This window comes from Panthera pardus, unplaced genomic scaffold (genome assembly GCF_024362965.1).
Source record: "Panthera pardus isolate Hobbes unplaced genomic scaffold, ASM2436296v1 HiC_scaffold_24, whole genome shotgun sequence".
In the NCBI taxonomy this organism is placed as follows: domain Eukaryota; kingdom Metazoa; phylum Chordata; class Mammalia; order Carnivora; family Felidae; genus Panthera; species Panthera pardus.
The window spans coordinates 102,705,544-102,726,598 of NW_026526810.1; the positions used below are offsets into that span (position 1 = coordinate 102,705,544).

Consider the following 21,055-nt stretch of genomic DNA (forward strand, 5'->3'; position numbering starts at 1 on the left):
GGAAATAATAAAGATTTAAATAGAAATAAATGAAATAGAGACAAAAAAGAAAGAGAGAAAGAAAGAAAAAAGAAAGGATCAGTGAAACCGAGAACTATTACTTTGAAAAGATAAATAAAACATTGATAAACCTTTAACTGGACTCATCAAGAAAAAAAGAGAGAAGACACAAACAAATAAATCAGAAATGAAAGAGGAGAAGAAGCAATAGACATGACAAAAATAAAAAGGATTATAGGAGACTACTCAAAAAATCATATGCCAAAAAATTGGACAACCTAGAAGAAACGTATCAATTCCTAGAAACATATAATTTTCCAAAACTGAATCAGGAAGAAATAGAAAATCTGAACAGATTACTAGTAACAAAATTTAATCAGTAATAACAAAATTTTAAAAATCTCTGAAGGAACAAAAGTCTAGGACCAGATAGATTCACAGGTGAATTCTACTAAACATTTAAAGAAGAGTTAATGTCTATTCTCCTCAAAATATTCCAAAAAACAGAAGAGGGAGGAAAGCTTCCAAATATGAGTCCTGATACCAAAATCAGACAAAGACACTACATAAAAAGAAAACTATAGGCTAATATCCCTGATGAACATAGATGCAAAAATTCCCCCCAAATAGGAGCAAATTGCATTCAAAAATACATTGAGGGGAGCTTGTGTGGCTCAGTTGGTTGAGCATACAACTCTTGACTTCGGTTCAAGTCATGATCCTGATTGCAGATCATGGGTTTGTGGGATCAAGAGCTGTGTCAGGCTCCACACTGAGCAAGGAGCTTGTTTAAGATTCTCTCTTCACCTCTGTGTCCCTCACCCATTCTCTCTCTCTCTCCCTCACTCTCTCTCTCATTCTCAAAAGTAAAATTAAAAAAATACATTGAGGGGCGCCTGGGTGGCTCAGTCAGTTGAGCGACCGACTTCCGCTCAGGTCATGATCTCACGGTTGGTGAGTTCAAGCCCCGCATCAGGGTCTGTGCTGACAGCTCAGAGCCTGGAGCCTGCTTCTGATTCTGTGTCTCCCTCTCTCTCTGCCCCTCCCCCACTCATGCTCTGTCTCTCTGCGTCTCAGAAATAAATAAACATTAAAAAAATTAAAAAAAAATACATTCAAAGGGTCATCCACCATGATCAAGTGGGATTTATTCTGGGGGTGTAAGGATGGTTCACATTCATGAATCAATGTGATATACCACATCAACAAAATGAAGGATTCAAATCATATGATCATCTCAATGGATGAAAGAAAAGCATCTGATAAAATCCAATACTCATTCATGATAAAAGCTCTCAATAAAGTGGGTTTAGAGGGAACACACCTCAACATAATAAAGGCCATATAAAAAAAAAAAAAAAAGAAAAAACCACAGCTAACATCCTACTCAATGGTAAAAAAAAAAAAAAAAAAAAAAAAAAATATGCGAGCTTTTCCTCTAAGATCAGGAGCAAGACAAGGATGTCTATTCTCACCACTTTTATTCAACATAGTGCTAGATGTTCTACCAACAGCAATCAGACAAAAGAAAGAAAGAGAAAGAAAGAAAGAAAGAAAGAAATAAAGAAAGAAAGAAAGAAAGAAAGAAACAGAAAGAAAGGAAGGAAGGAAGAGAAAGAAAGAAAAGGCATCCAAATTAGTAAGGAAAAAGTTAAACTGTCACTATTTGCAGATAACATGATACTATATATATAAAACCTTAAAGACTCCGACAATAAACTATTAGAAATAAAAAATAAAGTCAGTAAAGTTGCAAGATACAAAATTAATACACATAAGTCGATTGCATTTCTATACACCAATAAAGTAGCAGATAGAGAAATTAAGAAAATAATCCCATTTATAATTATACCAAAAAGAACAAAATATCCAGGAATAAACTTAGCCAAGGAGGTGAAAAATCTGTACTCTGAACACTGTAAAACATTGACAAAAAGAAATTGAAGATGACACAAATGGGACGATATTCCATGCTCATGGATTGGAAGAATTAATATTGTTAAAATACCTATACTATCCAAAGCAATCTATACATTTAATGCAATCCCTATCAAAATACCAATGGCATTTTTCACAGGACTTGAGCAAATAATAGTAAAGTTTGTATGGAACCACTAAAGACCTTGAATAGTGGATCTTCACATGAAAAAGAATGAATTTGAACTCCTAACCCCTAACTCACATCATATACAAAAATTAGTCAAAAATTTTCAGAGATATAAATTTAAGTGTTAAGACTATACATCTTAAAAAGAAAATATATGCGTCAATCTTTGTGACCCTGGATCAGGCAATAGTTTCTTAGATATGACACCAAGTCTCAAGTGACAAAAAATAAACTTCCATCCAAATTAAAATACTTTGTGCTCCAAAGGACACCATTAAGAACATGAAAAGACTGAGCCAGGCTCAGAGGGACATGTGACCCCTGATCTCGGGGTTAGGAGTTCAAGCCCCACATAGAGTATAGAGATTACTTAGAGAAAAAAAAAAAGTGAAAAGACAACCCACAGATGGGAGAAAATACCTGCCCGTCATATGTCTGATAAGGGTCCAGTGTCCAGAACACATAAAAAACACACCTCAAAAATAAAAAGACAAATAACCCAATTGAAAATTGGGCAAAGGATGTGAATAGATATTTCTATAAAGAAGATACACAAATGGCCAATAAGCACATGAAAAGATGCTCAACATCGTTAGCCTTACAGAAATGCAAATTAAAATCACAGTAAGATACGACTTCCTATCCACTAGAACGGCTATCATAGAAAAGACGAACAATAACAGATGTTGGTGAGGATGTGGAGTAACCGGAATCCTCAAACATTGCTGGTGGGAATGTAAAACGTGTAACTGCCTTGGAAAATAGTCTGGAAGTGCCTCAAAAGTAAACAGAGTTACTTTATGACTCAGCCATTCTACTCCCAAGGCATATACCCAACAGGAATGAAGCATACAGTCATGTAAAACTCACACGAGAATGGTCACAGGAGCGTTATGCATAAAGTCACCCCCAAAAAAGGAAACAAGCCAATGTCCATCAACGGATGAATGCATAAACAAACTGTGGTATATTCATACAATAAAATACTATTCAGCCATAAAAAAGAGTGAAGTATGCTGATTCATGGTTCAACATGGATTAACCTTAAAAACACTGTGCTAAGTGACGTGAGACACAGGCCATATATTGTATGACTGCATTCATGGAAAATGTCCAGAAAAAGCAAGTCCATAGAGAAAGAATGTAGACTGGTGGTTGTCAGAATGGGGAGTAACTGAAAATAGGCATGGGGTTTCTTTGAGGGGTGATTAAAAATGTTCTGGAATTAGTGGTAATGATCGCACAATCTTGTGAATATATTAAAAACTACTGGGGCACCTGGGTGGCTCAGTCAGTTGAGCAACCGACTTCAGGTCAGGTCATGATCTTGCAGTTTATGGGTTCGAGCCCCACGTCGGGCTCTGTGCTGGCGGCTCAGAGCCTGGAGCCTGCCTCGGATTCTCTGTCTCCCTCTCTCTGCCCCTTCCCTGCTCATGCTCTGTCTCTCTGTCTCTCAAAAATGAGTAAACATTAAAAAAAAAAAATTAAAAAAAAAACTACTGAATTGCATACTTTAAAGGGGTGCATTTTTTTTCTTTTTTTATTGAAGTACAATTGACTAAAAGGGTGAATTTTAATGGTATGTGAATTACATCTCTATAAAAACGTCTTTTTTAGGGGCACCTGGGTGGCTCAGTTGGTTAAGCGTCCAACCAGGTCATGATCTCATGGTTTATGAGTTCAAGTCCTGTATCACACTCTGAGCTCAGAGCCTGGAGCTTGCTTCAGATTCTGTGTCTCCCTCTCTGTCTGCCCCTCCCCCTCTTGTGTTGTCTCTCTCTCACTCTTTCCTTCTCTCTCCCTCTCAAAAATAAATATTTTAAAAATGTCTTTTTTAATTTTTTTATTATTTATTTATTTATTTTTTTTAACAGGCTCCAGGCTCTGAGCAGTCAGCACAGAGCCCGACACGGGGCTCGAACCCACGGACTGTGAGATCATGACCTGAGCTGAAGTCGGCTGCCCAACTGACTGAGCCACCCAGGCGCCCCTAAAAAAAAATGTCTTTTTTTAAACATAATAATTTTGAGTCAGGTATTACATGAAATTCTACTAGTTTTAAATTCTGTGATCCATCAGGAATATGGAGTTTATATACTATTTGCAAACTTATGACAAATGAGATGTTTGAAAACAAACTAGAACATTTCCTACCTTAGATTGTTTTCCAGTTCTATAATTTTTTCAGTTAGATCCCAGTTGCCTCTTTCAAGATTCTGAATATTGGTGTTTTTCAAAGATTTATTTTTTCAACGTTTTTTTTTTTTTTTTTAATTTATTTCTGGGACAGAGAGAGACAGAGCATGAACGGGGGAGGGGCAGAGAGAGAGGGAGACACAGAATCGGAAACAGGCTCCAGGCTCCAGGCTCCGAGCCATCAGCCCAGAGCCTGACGCGGGGCTCGAACTCACGGACCGCGAGATCGTGACCTGGCTGAAGTCGGACGCTTAACCGACTGCGCCACCCAGGCGCCCCTGTTTTTCAAAGATTTAATTCTGGTTAGAGAAGCGATAAGTTCCTCTAGGTCCTTGATATCCTCTTTCAGGGACATTATCTGGGAAGACTGATGCACGTTATTTCGTTTGTAACTTTGTAGCTCACTCTTCATCTCTTGCAATGAAGTTTCTTTTATGAAGAGCTTGTTTTGAAGGTTTCTTAGCTATTCAGAAAGGGAAAATGTTACTTAAAATCATAATGTTGGTTTTAGAAAATTCATGACTTTAAATCATTATGGATATTTCAGTTATAACTTATTATACAATAAAATGAAGATTCTCAAATCTCCTAACAGTATATTCCAGTGTTACACTCTCTTTTTTTTTTAAGTTTACTTATTTATTTTGAAACAGAAAGCAAGAGTTGGGGAGGGGCAGAGAGAGAGAGGGAGAGAAAGAATCCCAAGCAGCGTCTGCAGTAACAGCACAGATCCCATGAGCCTGAGATCATGACCTGGGCCAAAATCAAGAGTTGGACTCTCAATAAAAAAAAAAAAAAGAGTTGGACTCTCAACTGACTGAGCCACCCAGGCGCCCCTGAAGAGTGTAATTTTTTTAAACATTTATTTATTTATTTTGAGAGATAGAGAGAGAGGGAGAGAGAGGATCCCAAGCAGCTCTGTGCTGCTGTCAGCACAGAGCCCACGTGGGGCTCGATCCCATGAACACTGAGATCATGACCTGAGCCTTTAAATCAAGAGTCAGACCCTTAACCGACTGAACCACCCAGGGACTCCTGAAGCAGCATAATTAAACAACAATAACAACCACAACAACAACAAAAACCATTAAAATGACACATAGGGTTTAGAATAAGCGATTTTATTCTCATCAACATTAAAGTTGTTCAAATTTTGTTGTGAGAGTAAATCACACCAATAATGAATTCTATGATGCCTAGCAGAAAAGAAATACCTAATGCTTTCGCTGTAGACGTGTTACTTTATGTTGGTTGTGAAGGGGAGTATGTTCAGAGGCCTCTCTCCTTAAAAGCTATGTTTACACCACTTGTTTCCTGGCCTTATCTGTGCTCATCAGTGAAATGGTTGCATAGGAGAGTCAGGAGAAAGAATGAGGCTTATACTGACTATATATTATTTTAAAGCAAATAAAGGAAAGAAAAGATCATAAAGTTATGAAGAGAAGCAAGAGTGATGGCTTGCGAGAGAGGAAGCAACAGAAGACAGCCACAAACCGCTGAGAAAGACCAAAAAGAGATTGGAGAGGCAGAGTGCATGGCTGCTGTCAGGTGACTTATTTATCTTTTGGTAGCATTAAAATTTTTTTTTTTTTATTTTAGGGGTGCCTGGGTGGCTCAGTCGGTTGAGCATCTGACTTTGGCTCAGGTCATGATCTCGTGGTTTGTGCATTTGAGCCCCTTGTCAGACCCAGTGCTGACAGCTCAGAGCCTGGAGCCTGCTTCGGATTCTCTCTCCCTCTCTCTCTGCCGCTCCCCTGCTTGCACTCTGTCTCTCCCTCTCTCTCAAAAATAAATAAACATTAAAAATTGTTTAATAAAATAAAATAAAAAATTTTAAATTTTAGAATGGAGAGCAAGTGGGGGAGGAGGCAGATGGAGAGAGAGAGAGAGAGAGAGAGAGAGAGAGAGAGAGAATCTTAAGCAGGATCCACATTCAGGGGGAAGCCTGATGCAGGACTTGATCCCATGACCCTGAGATCAAAACTGAGAGTCAGCTGCTCAACTGACTGGTCATTCGGGTGCCCCTTGGTATCATTTTTTAAACCTCTGCTCTTCTATCTGATAAGTGAAGAAAGTTCACTAGATGGAGAAAATTGAGGTACTGCTAATATTCAGGGGTCAGTTAACTTTTTTTTTAATGTTTATTTTAATATATATAGAGAGAGCTCACATGAGTGGGGGGAGGGGCAGAGAGAGAGCAAGAGAGAGAAGCCCAAGCAGGCTCCTCACTGTCAGTGCTGAGCCTCACGCAGGGCTGGATCCCACCAACCGTGAGATCATGACCTGAGCTGAAATCAAGTCAGATGCTTAACTGACAGAGCCACCCAGGTGCCCCAGGGGTCAATTAACTTTTGATTTAACCTAATTTGTTCAAATTTCTTAATAGGCTGTATAAGATCCTTATGAACTAGTAAGAGAGGAGGGAAAAGGGCAAATTAGATGTAACATTATAGGGGTGCCTGGGTGGTTCAGTCAGTTGAGCATCCGACTTCAGCTCAGGTCGCGATTTCATGGTCCGTGAGTTCCAGTCCCGCGTCGGGCTCTGGGCTGATGGCTCAGAGCCTGGAGCCTGCTTCTGATTCTGTGTCTCCCTCTCTCTCTGTCCCTCCCCCATTCATGCTCTGTCTCTCTCTGTCTCAAAAATAAATAAATGTTAAAAAAAATTAAAAAAAAACTGCAAATGATTCTTCAATTATCTCAATAAAATTTTCAATTTTAAAATTAATAATAATGGGTTCTGACATATTTTTCCTTAGCAGGAAAATTTACATTGCCTCCATTCACCCCCTCCAGAACTAGCTGAATCCACCAGGTTTCTCCTATTTGCCTTATTACCAAGCTAAAGGAAGAGAAGCATCTTATCTGCATGAACACAGTCATATTGCCCTCACAAATAAAAATTTCTATGAAAAATCAAACTAAAAATACTGGCAAAACACACTAAATTTATTTTAGGACACCAGGCCTTATTATACATATTAGTAACATTTTTTACAAGTTCTTTAACTCCTGTTTATTACTACAGCAGTGTACCTGACTATACAAGAGTTTTAGTTCAATATCACAATGCCTAAATTAGACAATACAATCACCAACTGCATTCTTTAATATTCATCACTTCTATATCTGACTTTTCTTAAATATAGCCCTTCTTGCACCTGTGTCTCCATTATTGGGCAGAAACACATGATAATGTCCCACAAAGAAATGAAGTTGATTATAACAAAAAAATTTAAATGCATGCAGTGAAGAGAATAAACTGGCTTATCAAGACAATTGTGTTCCTGTGGAATTAAATAATAGGTTATTGGAAAGGAGAAAGATGACTCATGTTGAAGATATTCTGTTGAAATCACTGGACTCTTTTTTTTAAATAACTTTAGGGGCACCTGGGTTGCTCAGTTGGTTAAGCGTCTGACTTCAGCTCAGGTTACGATCTCAAGGTTCCTCATGGGTTTGTGAGCTCAAACCCCACATATGGCTTGCTGCTGTCAGCACAGAGCCCGCTTTGGATCCTCTGTCTGCCCACCCCCCCCCCCTTGCTTGTGTTCTCTCAAAAATAAATAAATAAATAAAACATTGAAATAACTTTAACACTGGGAAACCATGCAATAACAGTCACCAATTTTTATTAAATTCAGAAAATCCCAATAAGTGATACAGAATACTTTTTTTTAATTTATTTTTATTTTTTTTATTTAAAAAAAAAATTTTTTTTTAACGTTTATTGATTTTTGAGACAGAGAGAGAGCATGAACGGGGGAGGGTCAGAGAGAGGGAGACACAGAATCTGAAACAGGCCCCAGACTCTGAGCTGTCAACACAGAGCCCGACGCGGGGCTCAAACTCACGGACCGCGAGATCATGGCCTGAGCCGAAGTCGGACGCTTAACCGACCGAGCCACCCAGGCGCCCCTACGGAATACTTTTTAATACATATACTATCAAAAACCAAGTCAAAATGATATCTTGTAGAGCCTTTCATATGTGTTTTGATAAATAGATTAAACATACTTACAGTTACCAATGACTTATGTACATGTAGAGAATTGCTTTTAAAAAGTACTTTGAAATTCTTGAAAATAACTTACATATTTCCTTTAGAGAAGGTTTAAAACCTATGATCTTTTGTTGACAATTTGGTTTAAAAGCCTTCTTTATGAATTAGGCATAGATAAACCTTAATCTACTCCAAATCTGAATTATCAAAAATCCCAAGGGACACCTGGATGGTTCAGTTGGTTAAGTGTCCAGCTTGGGCTCAGGTCAGGATTTCGTAGCTTGTGAGATCCAGCCCTGCGTCAGGCTCTGTGCTGACAGCTCAGAGCCTGGAGCCTGCTTCAGATTCTGTGTCTCCTCTCTCTGCCCCTGCCCTGCTCATGTTCTGTCCCTCTCTTAAAAATAAATAAACACTAAAGAAAAAATTTTTTTAAATCTCTAACTTGTTAAATATTAGTAGTAAGTTATACTGCGGACAAGAACAATAATGTTACCCATACTAAAACTGCTAAGGTTTTCAGGGATTTGGCATTATATTTTTCTGTGGGAAAAAAAAAAAAAGACAAATTAAGAAATCTCTCCAGTGTCATAAAATGGATTGCATTTATATAAACTCCACCACTTAAATTTAATCTCTATTCACCTCCATATACTAAAAGAGGGAAAAATTTAGAATAAATAGAATTAAAAGAAATATATTTATCTATATATCTGTATATTTATTTAAAAAATTTTTTTACATTTATTTATTTTTGAGAGACAGGGTGAGACAAAGTGAGAGTGGGGGAGGGGCAGAGAGAGGGAGACACAGAATCTGAAACAGGTTCCAGGCTCTGAGCTGTCAGCACAGAGCCTGATGTGGGGCTTGAACCCACAAACCGTGATATCATGACCTGAGCCGAAGTCGGACACTTAACTGACTGAGCCACCCAAGCGCCCCTGTATATTTATTTTTTTCATGTTTTTTTAAATTTTATTTTTGAGAGAGAAAGAGAGAGAGACAGAGCCCCACATGGGGCTTGAACTCACCAACCATGAGATCATGACCTGAGCCAAAGTTGGTCACTTAACCGACTGATCCACCCAGGCACCCCTATGTTTATTTATTTATTTTTTAACGGTTTTTTTTTTTTTTTTTTTTTTTTTTTTGAGACAGAGACAGAGCATGAACAGGGGAGGGTCAGAGAGAGGGAGACACAGAATCTGAAACAGGCTCCAGGCTCTGAGCTGTCAGCACAGAGCCCGACACGGGGCTCGAACTCAAGGACCGCGAGATCATGACCTGAGCCGAAGTCGGCCGCTCAACCGACTGAGCCACCCAGGCGCCCCTATTTATTTATTTTTTAATGTTTATTTATTTTGTGAGAGAGAACGAGCGTGCATGAGTGTGAGCAGGGGAGGGACAGAGAGAGAGAGAGAGAGAGAGAGAGAGAGAGAATCCCAAGCAGGCTCTGCACTGTCAGCGCAGAGCCTGATTGGAACTCAAACTCACGAACCAACCGTGAGATCATGATCTGAGCCGAAATCAAGAGTTGGACACAACCAACAGAGCCACCCAGGTGCCCCTCTTTATCTATATGTTTCAATAAAACCTGGAGTCAGACTATTGGTAGATGAGATAGCAGAAAAGAAGGCCCAAGGAATCAGGCCCCTGTTGTAGTCTGAGTTTTGTCTTCTCAAAATTTCACATGTTGAAGTGCTAACCCCCAGGGACTCAGAACGTGACTATATTTGAGGACAGGATCTTTAAAGAGGTAATTAAGTTAAAACGAGATCTTTAGGGTAGGCCATAATCCTGTATGACTGATGTTCTCAGAAAGAAGTGAAAGTTTAGGGGCGCCTGGGTGGCTCGGTTGGTTGAGTGTCTGACTTCAGCTCAGGTCATGATCTCATAGTTTGTGAGTTTGAGCCCCACATAGGGCTCACTGCTGTCAGTACAGAGTCTGCTTCAGATCCTCTGTTCCTGCCCCAGCTCCCGCCCGGCCCTTGCCCCTCCCCCACTTGCACATGCTCTCTCTCAAAAATAAACATAAAAAAAAAAAAAAAAAAGAGGAAATTTGGTCACAGATACAGAGGGAAAACCTCATAAAGACACAGAGAATAGATGGCTATCTATCTATAAGCCAAGAAAAGAGGCCTCAGAAGAAATGAACCTTCTCACCACACACACACACACACACACACACACACACACACACACACACAGTCATTATGTGAGGTGATAGAGGTATTAACTAACTTTACTGCGATCATCATTTTGCAAAATATATGTACATCAAAACATCACAGGGGCACCTGGGTGGCTCAGTTGGTTAAGCGTCTGACTTCGGCTCAGGTCACGATCTCACGGTCTGTGAGTTCAAGCCCCGCATTGGGCTCTGTGCTGACAGCTCGGAGCCTGGAGCCTGCTTCGCATCCTGTGTCTCCCTCTCTCTCTGCCCCTCCCCCGTTCGTGCTCTGTCTCTCTCTGTCTCAAAAATAAACATTTAAAAATTTATAAAAAAAAAACACATCACATTGTACATCCCAAACTTACATAATGTTACATGTCAATTATGTGGCAATAAATCTGAGAGGAAGAGGAAGAGGGGGAGGAGAAGTAGCAGTTGCAGTATTGGTAGGAGAAGAAGGAGGTGGAGGAGTACTACTAATCCTGCTGATACCTTGTCTTAGACTTCCAGCCTCCAGAACTATGAGAAAAATGTTTATTATTTAAGCCATCTAGACTGTGCTCCTTTCTTATGGCAGCCCTAGCAAACTCATGCACACGCCATATATAGCTACTTACTTGAAAGGCTGGTCAGTGTCCCACAATATAAGCATTCAGAATATTTTACTTGAAGGTAACCATAGAGACAGGGCAGGCATAAACAGCCACATCACAGTACCTTAACAATGATAGTGGCCTTTGAGATTCAATCATGGTTATCTGGGAGACTCTCTTGCAACAAATAGCCTGAGGGTGCTTGAGCTCAACTAAAGAATTCCTACACTCTTGGGGCGCCTGGGTGGCTCAGTCAGTTGAGCGCCCAACTTCAGCTCAGGTTATGATCTCACAGCTCGTGGGTTCGAGCCCTGCGTAGGGCTCTGTGCTGACAGCTCAGAGCCGGAGCCTCCTTTGGATTCTGTGTCTCCCTCTTTCTCTGCCCCTCCCCCACTCATGCTCACTCTCTCTCTCTCTCTCTCTCTTAAAAATAAATATTAAAAAAAATTACTACACTCTAGTTCATCACCTGGTGTTAAGGGAAAAGTCAAGGCATTTTCTACAAATGTGGTTTCTTTCTTTTTCAACTGTTGATGTTACTCAGATGTCTCCTCAAGTATTATATAAGACTAGTGGATATTTGACATTTGGTGCTGTTTTAAATAGGAACTCAATCTTTCCATTAAAAAACGCATAATACATGTAATTGATTAGTATTTTTACATAAGTTTTGAGCATGGCAGTTCCTAGCACGATTTTAACACTACAGCATTCAGTGGTCCACTCAAAAGTATCTAACTATGTACCATCTTCAAAAGGATTTATCTGGTAAAAAAGCAAACAGATTTGGGTCTAAATTAGTGTTCCTCAGTAATAAGACAGTTCAAAATTTAGAAAAAAAGCACAACTGAGTTATGAGTCCCTTATCAGAATGTTTCTCTCTCTGGTGCACCTGGGTGGCTCAGTTGTTTAGTCTGACTCTTGATTTCTGCTCAGGTCACGATCTCATGGCTCATGAGTCTGAGCCCCACTTAGGGCTCCACACTAATAGCACGGAGCCTGCTTGGAATTCTCTCTCCCTCTCTCTCTGCCCTGCCTCCACGTGCATTCCCTTCTCTCTCTGTCTCTGAAAAAAAAAAGTTTCTCTCCTTACTTTTACAGAGGATACATTTTCCTTTGGCACTTTATTTTCAGATAATCCATATACCTCAGCTAAAAGAGTCTTGTTTTTCACCAACAAAGCAGTAAGGTCAGGACAGACTGGGTCAGCTGCTCTTTTCTTGTACATCATTGGGTTCTTGGTGGGAACCGTTTTAACAGGTGGATCAAAACAAGCCTACAAAGAGAAACTGTAAATTAATTAACTGAACGTGTACCCTATTGATCAAAACCAACAATGTTTGAACTCACACAAACGCAATTAAGTAGCTTTAAACAGAATACAACTTTAAAATATTTATTTTGAGGTGCTGGGATAACAAATGCAATAGGTCTCAGGAAAATAGCAAGTAGCCCATATTATTTATCTAAATAAATATAATTTCTAAGAGTATAGGAATCAAGACAACACATATGTGATATCTGGGGAAATGTTAAATCACATCCAATAAAACCTTTATAGAGACGTGAACTATTAGAAAGCCATTGATGAAAGAATTACTTGTATGTATTTGTTTTATTTTTGGTTACAAATCAATTCCTATGCATTTTATTATTATACAAATTGATTTTTTAAAATCTGATTTTAGTAAATCAGTGTCAATTTTGTTTTTTCCACACCTATATGGAGGGTAAAACTTAGGGAGTATTTACCTGTATGACAGTATCTCCTCCTCTTCTCAAAAGGGTGTGCAAAGTGTAATTGTAATTAGTACAATTTTTGTTAAGAACAAAGTTTATATGACTCAAATAAAACCAAGAAACATGTATTAACATAAATCTCTAAAAAAACATATAAATCTATCACATGGTGCTTAATGTGCTAAAGAACAAAATACATTTTTCTAAAGTTACCAGGTTTTAGAATTTTATGCTTACCAAGATACTAGGAAACAGAATTGCACAAGAGAATACAAAATAACTACGTTTAACTATTTAAAGAAATAAAAAAGGAGCATTTGGCTGGCTCAGTCGGTAAAGCGTGCATCTCTTGATCTTGGGGTTGTGGGTTTGAGCCCCAGGTTGGGTATGGAGATTACTTCAAAACAAAACATTAATAAAAAAATAAGAGGTGCGCCTGGGTGGCTCAGTCGGTTGAGCGGCCGACTTCAGCTCAGGTCATGATCTCGCGGCCCGTGAGTTCGAGCCCCACGTCGGGCTCTGTGCTGACAGCTCAGAGCCTGGAGCCTGTTTCGGGTTCTGTGTCTCCCTCTCTCTGACCCTCCCCCGTTCATGCTCTGTCTCTCTCTGTCTCAAAAATAAATAAACGTTAAAAAAAAAAATAAAAAAAAAAAAATAAGAGGGCTGCCTGGGTGGCTAAGTCACTTGAGCATCCAGCTCTTGATTTTGGCTCAGGTCATGGTCCCAGGGTTGTGGGATTGAGCCCCACATCGGGCACCACTCTGAAAAAAAGAAAGAAAGAAGGAAAGAAAGGAAGAAAGAAAGAGAGAAAAGGGAATTTGGAAAATATAAATAAGTCACAGGATCACAAAGAATAAATGTCATGGAAAAAACAACCAAATAAGATTTCTAGAAATTAAAAGTATAATTTTAATTTAAAAATGGAATGGACATGTTAAAAAACAGATTAGGCCTAGCTGAAGAATAAACGGATTTATAGGAAGGAACAAGAGGACAGCATACAGGAGACAATAAATGGTAAATATAAAAGAGAGTTCAAAGGCACAGAAACAACATGAAGTGGTCTATCATATGTCTATTTGGAGTTCAAGAAGTTTATAATTTAAAGAACAGGAAGAGGCATTATTTAAAAACATAATGTCTGAGAATTTTACAGAATTGTTGAAAGATATCAATCTAAGTGGTCTAGCAGATCCCAAGAAGAGTAAATAAAAAGAATTCCTTACCTACACACTCATAATGAAATTGCAGAACATCAAAGAAATATCTAAAAAGCAGATAATTAGAAAGGACAGGTAGTTACAAAGAAATAGCTGTTGGACTGGTGAGTGACTTCTCAACAATAATACAGAAGATTGAAAACTGCAAAATGATAGCTAAGAAAAATTTCCACCGGTTCTAAGAGACACAACTTGTCAAGTCTCTACAACTGGGATGCATCTAAAGTTGGTGCCATTTCATATAGTGGGTAGTTTAGGTGGCAACATTTTTAAACTTTATAATAGTGCATAAAATAGTAGCAATTCTTCAAATCAAGGATATATTGTAACTGGCAGCTAGAATTCTATACTGAATGAAATTATGTTTTAATAGGGGGGTAGAATAAAGACATTTTAGAGAAACAAAAACTGAATTTACCAATATGCCCTCATTTAAGAAAATTCTAAAGGATAGATTTCACATAGAAAATTAACTTACAAAGTCTAAAATACAAGCAAGAATAGTAAAAAATAACAGTAAATATGTGGATATATTTAAAGAAGCATTAAGTAATTTTAAAAATAGGATTTAGGGGATTGAAAATAAAGAATAGAACCAATGCAGGACAAAAAAATGCATATACATGGATAGGAGAAAAATAGTTTAAAGCAGTATAAAATCTTCAGATTTCTCAGGAGTTAACAAAGATTTCAGTTAGCTTTGTTAAGTATATAATGTAATATAGTTAATATAACTACTAAAACTGTAGTCATATAACTTTTAAACTAGTAGAAAAGGATGGGGTGCCTGGGTGGCTCAGTCAGTTAAGCAACCGACTTCAGCTCAGGTCATGATCTCACAGTCCGTGAGTTCAAGCCCCGTGTCAGGCTCAGTGCTGACAGCTCAGAGCCTGAAGCCTGCTTCGGGTTCTGTGTCTCCCTCTCTCTCTCCTGCTCATGCTCTGTCTCTCTCTGTCTCAAAAATAAGTAAAAACATTAAAAAAAATTTAAACTGGTAGAAAAGGAAAAAATGGAATGAAAAAATAAATACAACAAAACAAAAACATAGTCAGTTTTTGGCACGAGAAGAGGAGGAAAAGGAAACAGAAATATAATGGGACAATAGAGTATGCATAATGTGGGGTGTCTGGGTGGCTCAGTCAGTTAAGTGTCTGACTTCGGCTCAGGTCAGGATCTCATAGTTCTTGAGCTTGTGTCTCATGATGGGCTCTGTGCTGACAGCTCAGAGCCTGCTTCAGCTCCTCTGCCTCTCTCTCTGCTCCTCTCCACCTTGCACCCTCTCTCTCTCAAACATAAATAAACATTGAAAAAAATAAAAAAAAGAATATGCATAATGTAATGACAGATATACATCCAAATTGTCAGTAATATCTATAAATGTAAATGAACTAATCCTTCTAGTTAAAAGCAAAGATTATCGACATTAGTTGAAGCAAAAAACTGAAAAACCATATGACAACTAAGAGTTTAATAGGTAAATAATGTGGTATATTCATACAATAAAATACTGCATAATGATGGAAATTAATTTTTCATTTATTATTTTTTTTATTTTAGAGAGAGAGAGCACACACAAACAGGGGAGAGGGGCAGAGAAAGAGAGAATCTTTTTTTTTAAGTTTATTTATTTTTCGGGGCGCCTGGGTGGCTCAGTCAGTTGAGCGTCCGACTTCGGCTCAGGTCACGATCTCGTGGTCCGTGAGTTCGAGCCCCGCGTCGGGCTCTGGGCTGACAGCTCAGAGCCCGGAGCCTGCTTCCAATTCTGTGTCTCCCTCTCTCTCTGCCCCTCCCCCGTTCATGCTCTGTCTCTCTCTGTCTCAAAAATAAATAAATAAATGTTAAAAAAAAAAATTTAAAGTTTATTTATTTTGAGAGATAGAGAAAAGAGAGAGAGAGAACCAGCAGGGGAGGGGCAGAGAAAGAGGGAGACAGAGAATACAAAGTAAGTTCTGAGCTGTCGGCACAGAGCCCAACATGGGGCTTAAACTCACAAACCTTGACATCATGACCTGAGCTATAAAGTCTGATGTTTAACTGACTGGAGCCACCCAGGTGCCCCAAGAAAGAGAGAATCTCTTTGATGCAGGGCTGGATCCCATGACCCTGGGATCATGACCTGAGCCAAAATCAAGAGTCAGGTGCTCAAATGATTGAGCCACCCAGACACCCCAAAATTATTAATAACTGTAGTAATTATTAATAACTGCATCAACACAAACTCACAAAGCAAAAGAAAGCAGTATAATTCAATTCAAATCAACTTTCAAAACCGATAAAAACATGGATTAGGGATACATGTATGGGTGATTAACTAGGAAAAGAAACAAGGAATGACAGATGCAAAATTCAAAACACCTACTACTTTGAGGTTTAGGTGGGAGGAAAGGGATTTAGTTAGGAAGGGGCACACAGGAAGCGGATAAGGCAATGTTCTGTGAAACTAGGGAGTAAGTTCATAGGTATTAGTTTCGTTATCTAATCTGTGTGTATACATTTTGTAGTTTTCTAAGCATGACGTATTTTTTAAAATAAATCCATACACAAAACAAAGCCACGTATTTTTAAAAGATGTGTATATATATTCAAAGGCATATATCAAATATATTAGATTGAAATGGGATACAAATGGAGATTATGGGGGAAAAAGTAAAGCACAACCTGACACAGAAAGATGACAATATACCATGAACTAACATGAGTAACTTGACAGCATACCCGAGATCCAAAATAAGAGTAAACTGATTAAAATGTGCTAGCTATCTTATTTAGTACATTTCAATCTCCTATCCAAGTACTAACCAGGCCCGACCCTGCTTAGCCTCCGAGATCAGACGAGATCGGGCGCATTCAGGGTGGTATGGCCGTAGACTAGTACATTTCAATCTCACTAAGATTTATTTTTTTTTAAACAAGGAATATTTCTTTTTATTCCCTCTTTTTTTTTTTTTAGTTTTTTTTTTTTTTTTATCCTTTTTTATTTTTGAGACAGAGCATGAGCAGGGAAGGGGCAGAGAGAGAGACACACAGAATCCGAAGCAGGTTCCAGGCTCTGACTTGTCAGCACAGAGCCCGACGCGGGGCCCAACTCACAAACCGTGAAATCATGACCTGAGCCGAAGTCAGACACTTAACCAACTGAGCTACCCAGGTGTCCCAGTCTTTTTATTCCCTTTTAAGACTAAAGCTAATATAGTTAGCTTTCAGGATTTAAGAAAGTCATGTACAAAAAATAGGCATTATTTTTCCTTGCAATATCACTGAGACTTAAAACACCAATAATAAAAATGAAAATAATAACTATTATTTCCAGTTAGGCTTTTGGTTCATAAAAATAAGCAATATACAACCTACAATTTATTTTTTGTATATAGTTCTTTCAAATACAGTTTGAAAACTTTTTATTTCATAGTTTAAAAGGTATGGATAAGGAGGCATGCCGTAAAAGAATACGCAACTGCGGCTTATATATATACAGAAATTAAAATATATAAAAAATGTGATATATTAATTTGTAATGAAATTCTATGCAGCAGTTAACATTCACAGACTAAACTAATGTGAATCAAAAAGAACAACTTTCAAAAACATAAGATTGAATGCAAATAGCATGGCAGAAAGTTATGTCTAGAATACCATTTATGTAATTTTTTAAATGTCCAAAACATTAAAAGTCTTCATATATATGCAAGAACATAAAGATTATATACACACTTAGTTCACAAGAGTTCTCTCCCAAAATGAAAAAAAAAAAAAAAAAAAAAAAGGCCCAAGATGGCCAAATAACACTTTCACAGAGGTTTGTAATAGCAGCTGCCTGGGGCACCTGAGTGGCTCTGTCGGCTGAGTGTCCAACTCTTGGTATCAGGTGGGGTCATGATCTCACATTTCCCCTAACCGGGCTCTGTGCTGACAGTGCAGAGCCTGCTTAGGCTTCTCTCTCCCTCTCGATCTCTGCCCCTCCCCCCACCTCAAAATAAATAGTTAAAAAAAAAAAAATAGCAGCTTCCCTAACACCTCCATATCTCACCACCCCAGACCCTGGGGGTGTTCACCCCACTTCATTCTAGTATCCAAGATACCTAATGCTCAACAGCAGAAACTCCAAGGCCTGCCCCAGTGCTAGGAATGGCAAAGATTCTTACTGGTTGATGTCTGATCTTGTTAAATTTTTTATATCATCCGTCCCGAGAGCTGGGGATGGGATCAAAAGTTACACAATGGTCATCAACTGTTACCAGTCAAGTTTAATCTCTTTTAAAAGAAGAAGTGAAGCAAACTGGGGGGGGGGGGGGGGGCGGGGGGTCAAATATAAATCTGTGCAATGGGTACGTGTGTATATACATGTATATGTAACATTCTTTATCCATTCATCCACAACTTATTTTTACTGTAAAACATTTCCTCTCCTAGCAAAGCAACTAAGCTTGTGATTCTCATTTAACCCCAATATGGGGAGTAGGAAATAAACTACGCTAGTCTGCATTTTCACCCCAAGCTCAGACTTCATCCCCGAAGAGCTGTATGCTAAAGATAAGGTGGATCTTTCTAGTGATCTTAAAAACATCAATGGAAGGGACATCAACTGATACAAGAGGATATGTAACCTTCAGAAAAATTCTCATTAGGGTCTAGCGCTAATAAAACAAGGCTGTAAACCAAGGAGGTAATATGGTGCATATGGAGGTAATATGGTAAAAGGTAACAGGACTCAAGACTACTTCGTTCTGCCCCCAAATCACTGTGGCCTCTCTAGTGCTGTTTCCTAATTTGGAAAATGATAGAGTTGGATCAAATTAATTCAGAGGCCCGTTAGAGTCTATTTTTATGTTGTTTTGGGATTATTGGGCCTCCGTGAAATGTCAGAACCACCAAAAAGGCAAATATAAACAAAATCCACTTTGAGGTTCCATTAGATTGAGTTGCTTCACTGTTCCTTATTCTAGAGTCAAGCTGGGAATCAAAAGAAATGAGAGTTCATTTGACCTCACATCTTAGATCAGTCACTAGCAAAGACATAAAAGGGTGCTCGCACAGGCAGGTGGGCAAACAGAACTGGACTTTCCTTTCTCCTGGCCCTCAATTGTGCAGGAGTTGTTGTACCTCTGTCTTCTAAGAACAGGGCAAAAAAATAAATGCCAGCGTACAACTCACCACTGGGCTATTTTTCTGAGATGTGTGAGCTGATAGATGCTTGGCTTTTGATGGCTTAGCCTCGTGGAGCCCTTTGCTTTGGCCAGTAGCAAGGCTTCCTGGATCTGAGTGGTTTAAAAACTGGAGAGGGCCTGACATGTTGGAGATAAAAGAAGCATGAAACAGATCTAGTAATGGTGATCCAAGGTGCTTCCAAGGAGAGTCTGCATAGAGCAGTCAGGAATTGCTGCTGAGGTATGCCCAGCCTCAATAACAATGTCTTTAGGAAGGTTCCACTTCAGATCCACACACCTTAGCCAGACTTGAGAAGGAGATGCCTGCTGAACCTGTTGCTTGGAGACAAGGCAGATCTACCTTCTAAAGAGCAAATCATGGTTTAAATTGTAACTGGTGGAAACAGCCTGCTAACGTATATATATATGTACTCATATCATATTTAAATGCTACTTATGAATCATATCTATGGAAATAAGACTTGCAAATAGCCTTCATTTTCAGTTTCTCTATCAGGATCCCTAACTATATCCCTCTGGATTCAGCCAACAGATAGAAAGTCTAACACGAGTTCATAACGTAGCATCTGATAACTCATAGTGCTCTTTTTGCCCCAGCAGAATGTAACTTTACATTATAATTTTCATAAATTCAATTTCCCAAGAACTTCAGTACTGCCTTAAATCCATATTCCCTACTCAGTTCAACTTCATATATTATCTTTCTTTTCTAACATTAAAGTAAAGGCAAGAGTGGAAAGCCATCTTCCAAATTAATGTTCACATTTTATTAGACAAGAAGAGATTTCTTTATTAAGAAAAGGAGATTTCTTTTTTAAGATCAGGGGATGTATGAGGGAAGGGGAGGAGAAAGCCACATTTAGAAAAACTGAAGGCCAGAGGGCTGCATGTAAGTGGGGTATGTGTTTCTTTGGCTGCTTGGTATCTCCCAGGAAATTAAACTTTCCTAGATTAAAGGCATTTTCACAGAGAAAAAAAAAAAAATCAAGATGTGTGACTTGAATAACATGGAACAGAAAGCATGAAGGCCTGATTTTATTCACTAACCCTGAAATCCATTTTGAAATTCCTGTATTATTTCATTCTTTTGATATTTAAGGCAATTACTAAAGTACAAATATCTCTGAGGCATCTGGCTGGCTCAGTGGGTGCAGCACGTGACTTGATCTCAGAGTTGTGAGTTTAAGCCCCATGTTGGGTGTAGAGATTACTTAATAAAATCTTAAAAAATAAATAAAGTGCAAATATCTCTAATGAGACTTTAGTGTTTTCCTCATTCTTATCATTTAATACCTACAATCATTACTACATTCCTTTTCTAAGAACCAAAGAAGAGAATTGAAAAACAACTTAAGTTTTGGTGAATGAAAAGGGAGAATAAATAGCTCCTAAATTCTGGAACAAAAATGATAGTGGAGACAAATGTCTCCGTAAGAAATCTAGGGGCACCTGGGTGGCTTAGTTGGTTGAGCATCTGACTTCGGCTCAGGTCATGATCTCACGGCTCATGAGTTCAAGCCCCATGACGGGCTCTGTGCTGACAGCTCAGAGCATGGAGCCTGCTTCAGATTCTGTTCTGTGTCTCTCTTTGCTCCTTCCCTGCTCATGCACTGTCTCTCTCTCTCTCTCTCTCTCTCTCTCTCTCTCTCAAATATAAATATAAAATTTTTTTAAAGAATTCTATCCTTTACTTTTATTTCCTTACATTTTATGAAAATTATGCTCTATTAAAAACAAAGTTACTTAATGAGTTTCACTCATATTGCTTCTAAAAACCAGGCTATATTATTATGTGGACCAAACTATACCTCCAAAAGCATGAACATATAAATTCTTCAATATCAGTTCAAATACCACCTTAGTC

At 38.6% G+C, this 21,055-nt stretch overlaps 1 protein-coding gene across 4 annotated transcripts in view; it reads right to left on the reverse strand.

Moving 5' to 3' along the window:
- LOC109268339 (coiled-coil domain-containing protein 170-like) overlaps nt 1–21,055 on the reverse strand; it is a 65,781-nt gene that overhangs the window by 37,943 nt on the left and 6,783 nt on the right. For 3 of the 4 annotated variants that reach the window (XM_053889495.1, XM_053889493.1, XM_053889496.1), the window contains exons 2-4: nt 12,160–12,342; nt 4,583–4,766; nt 4,262–4,334 (exon numbers count right to left, since the gene is read on the reverse strand). In XM_053889495.1, the coding sequence (XP_053745470.1) occupies nt 4,262–4,334; nt 4,583–4,766; nt 12,160–12,342 (440 nt within the window). The remainder of the gene's footprint in view (nt 1–4,261; nt 4,335–4,582; nt 4,767–12,159; nt 12,343–21,055) is intronic. The other variant, XM_019451583.2, reaches the window with a different exon arrangement.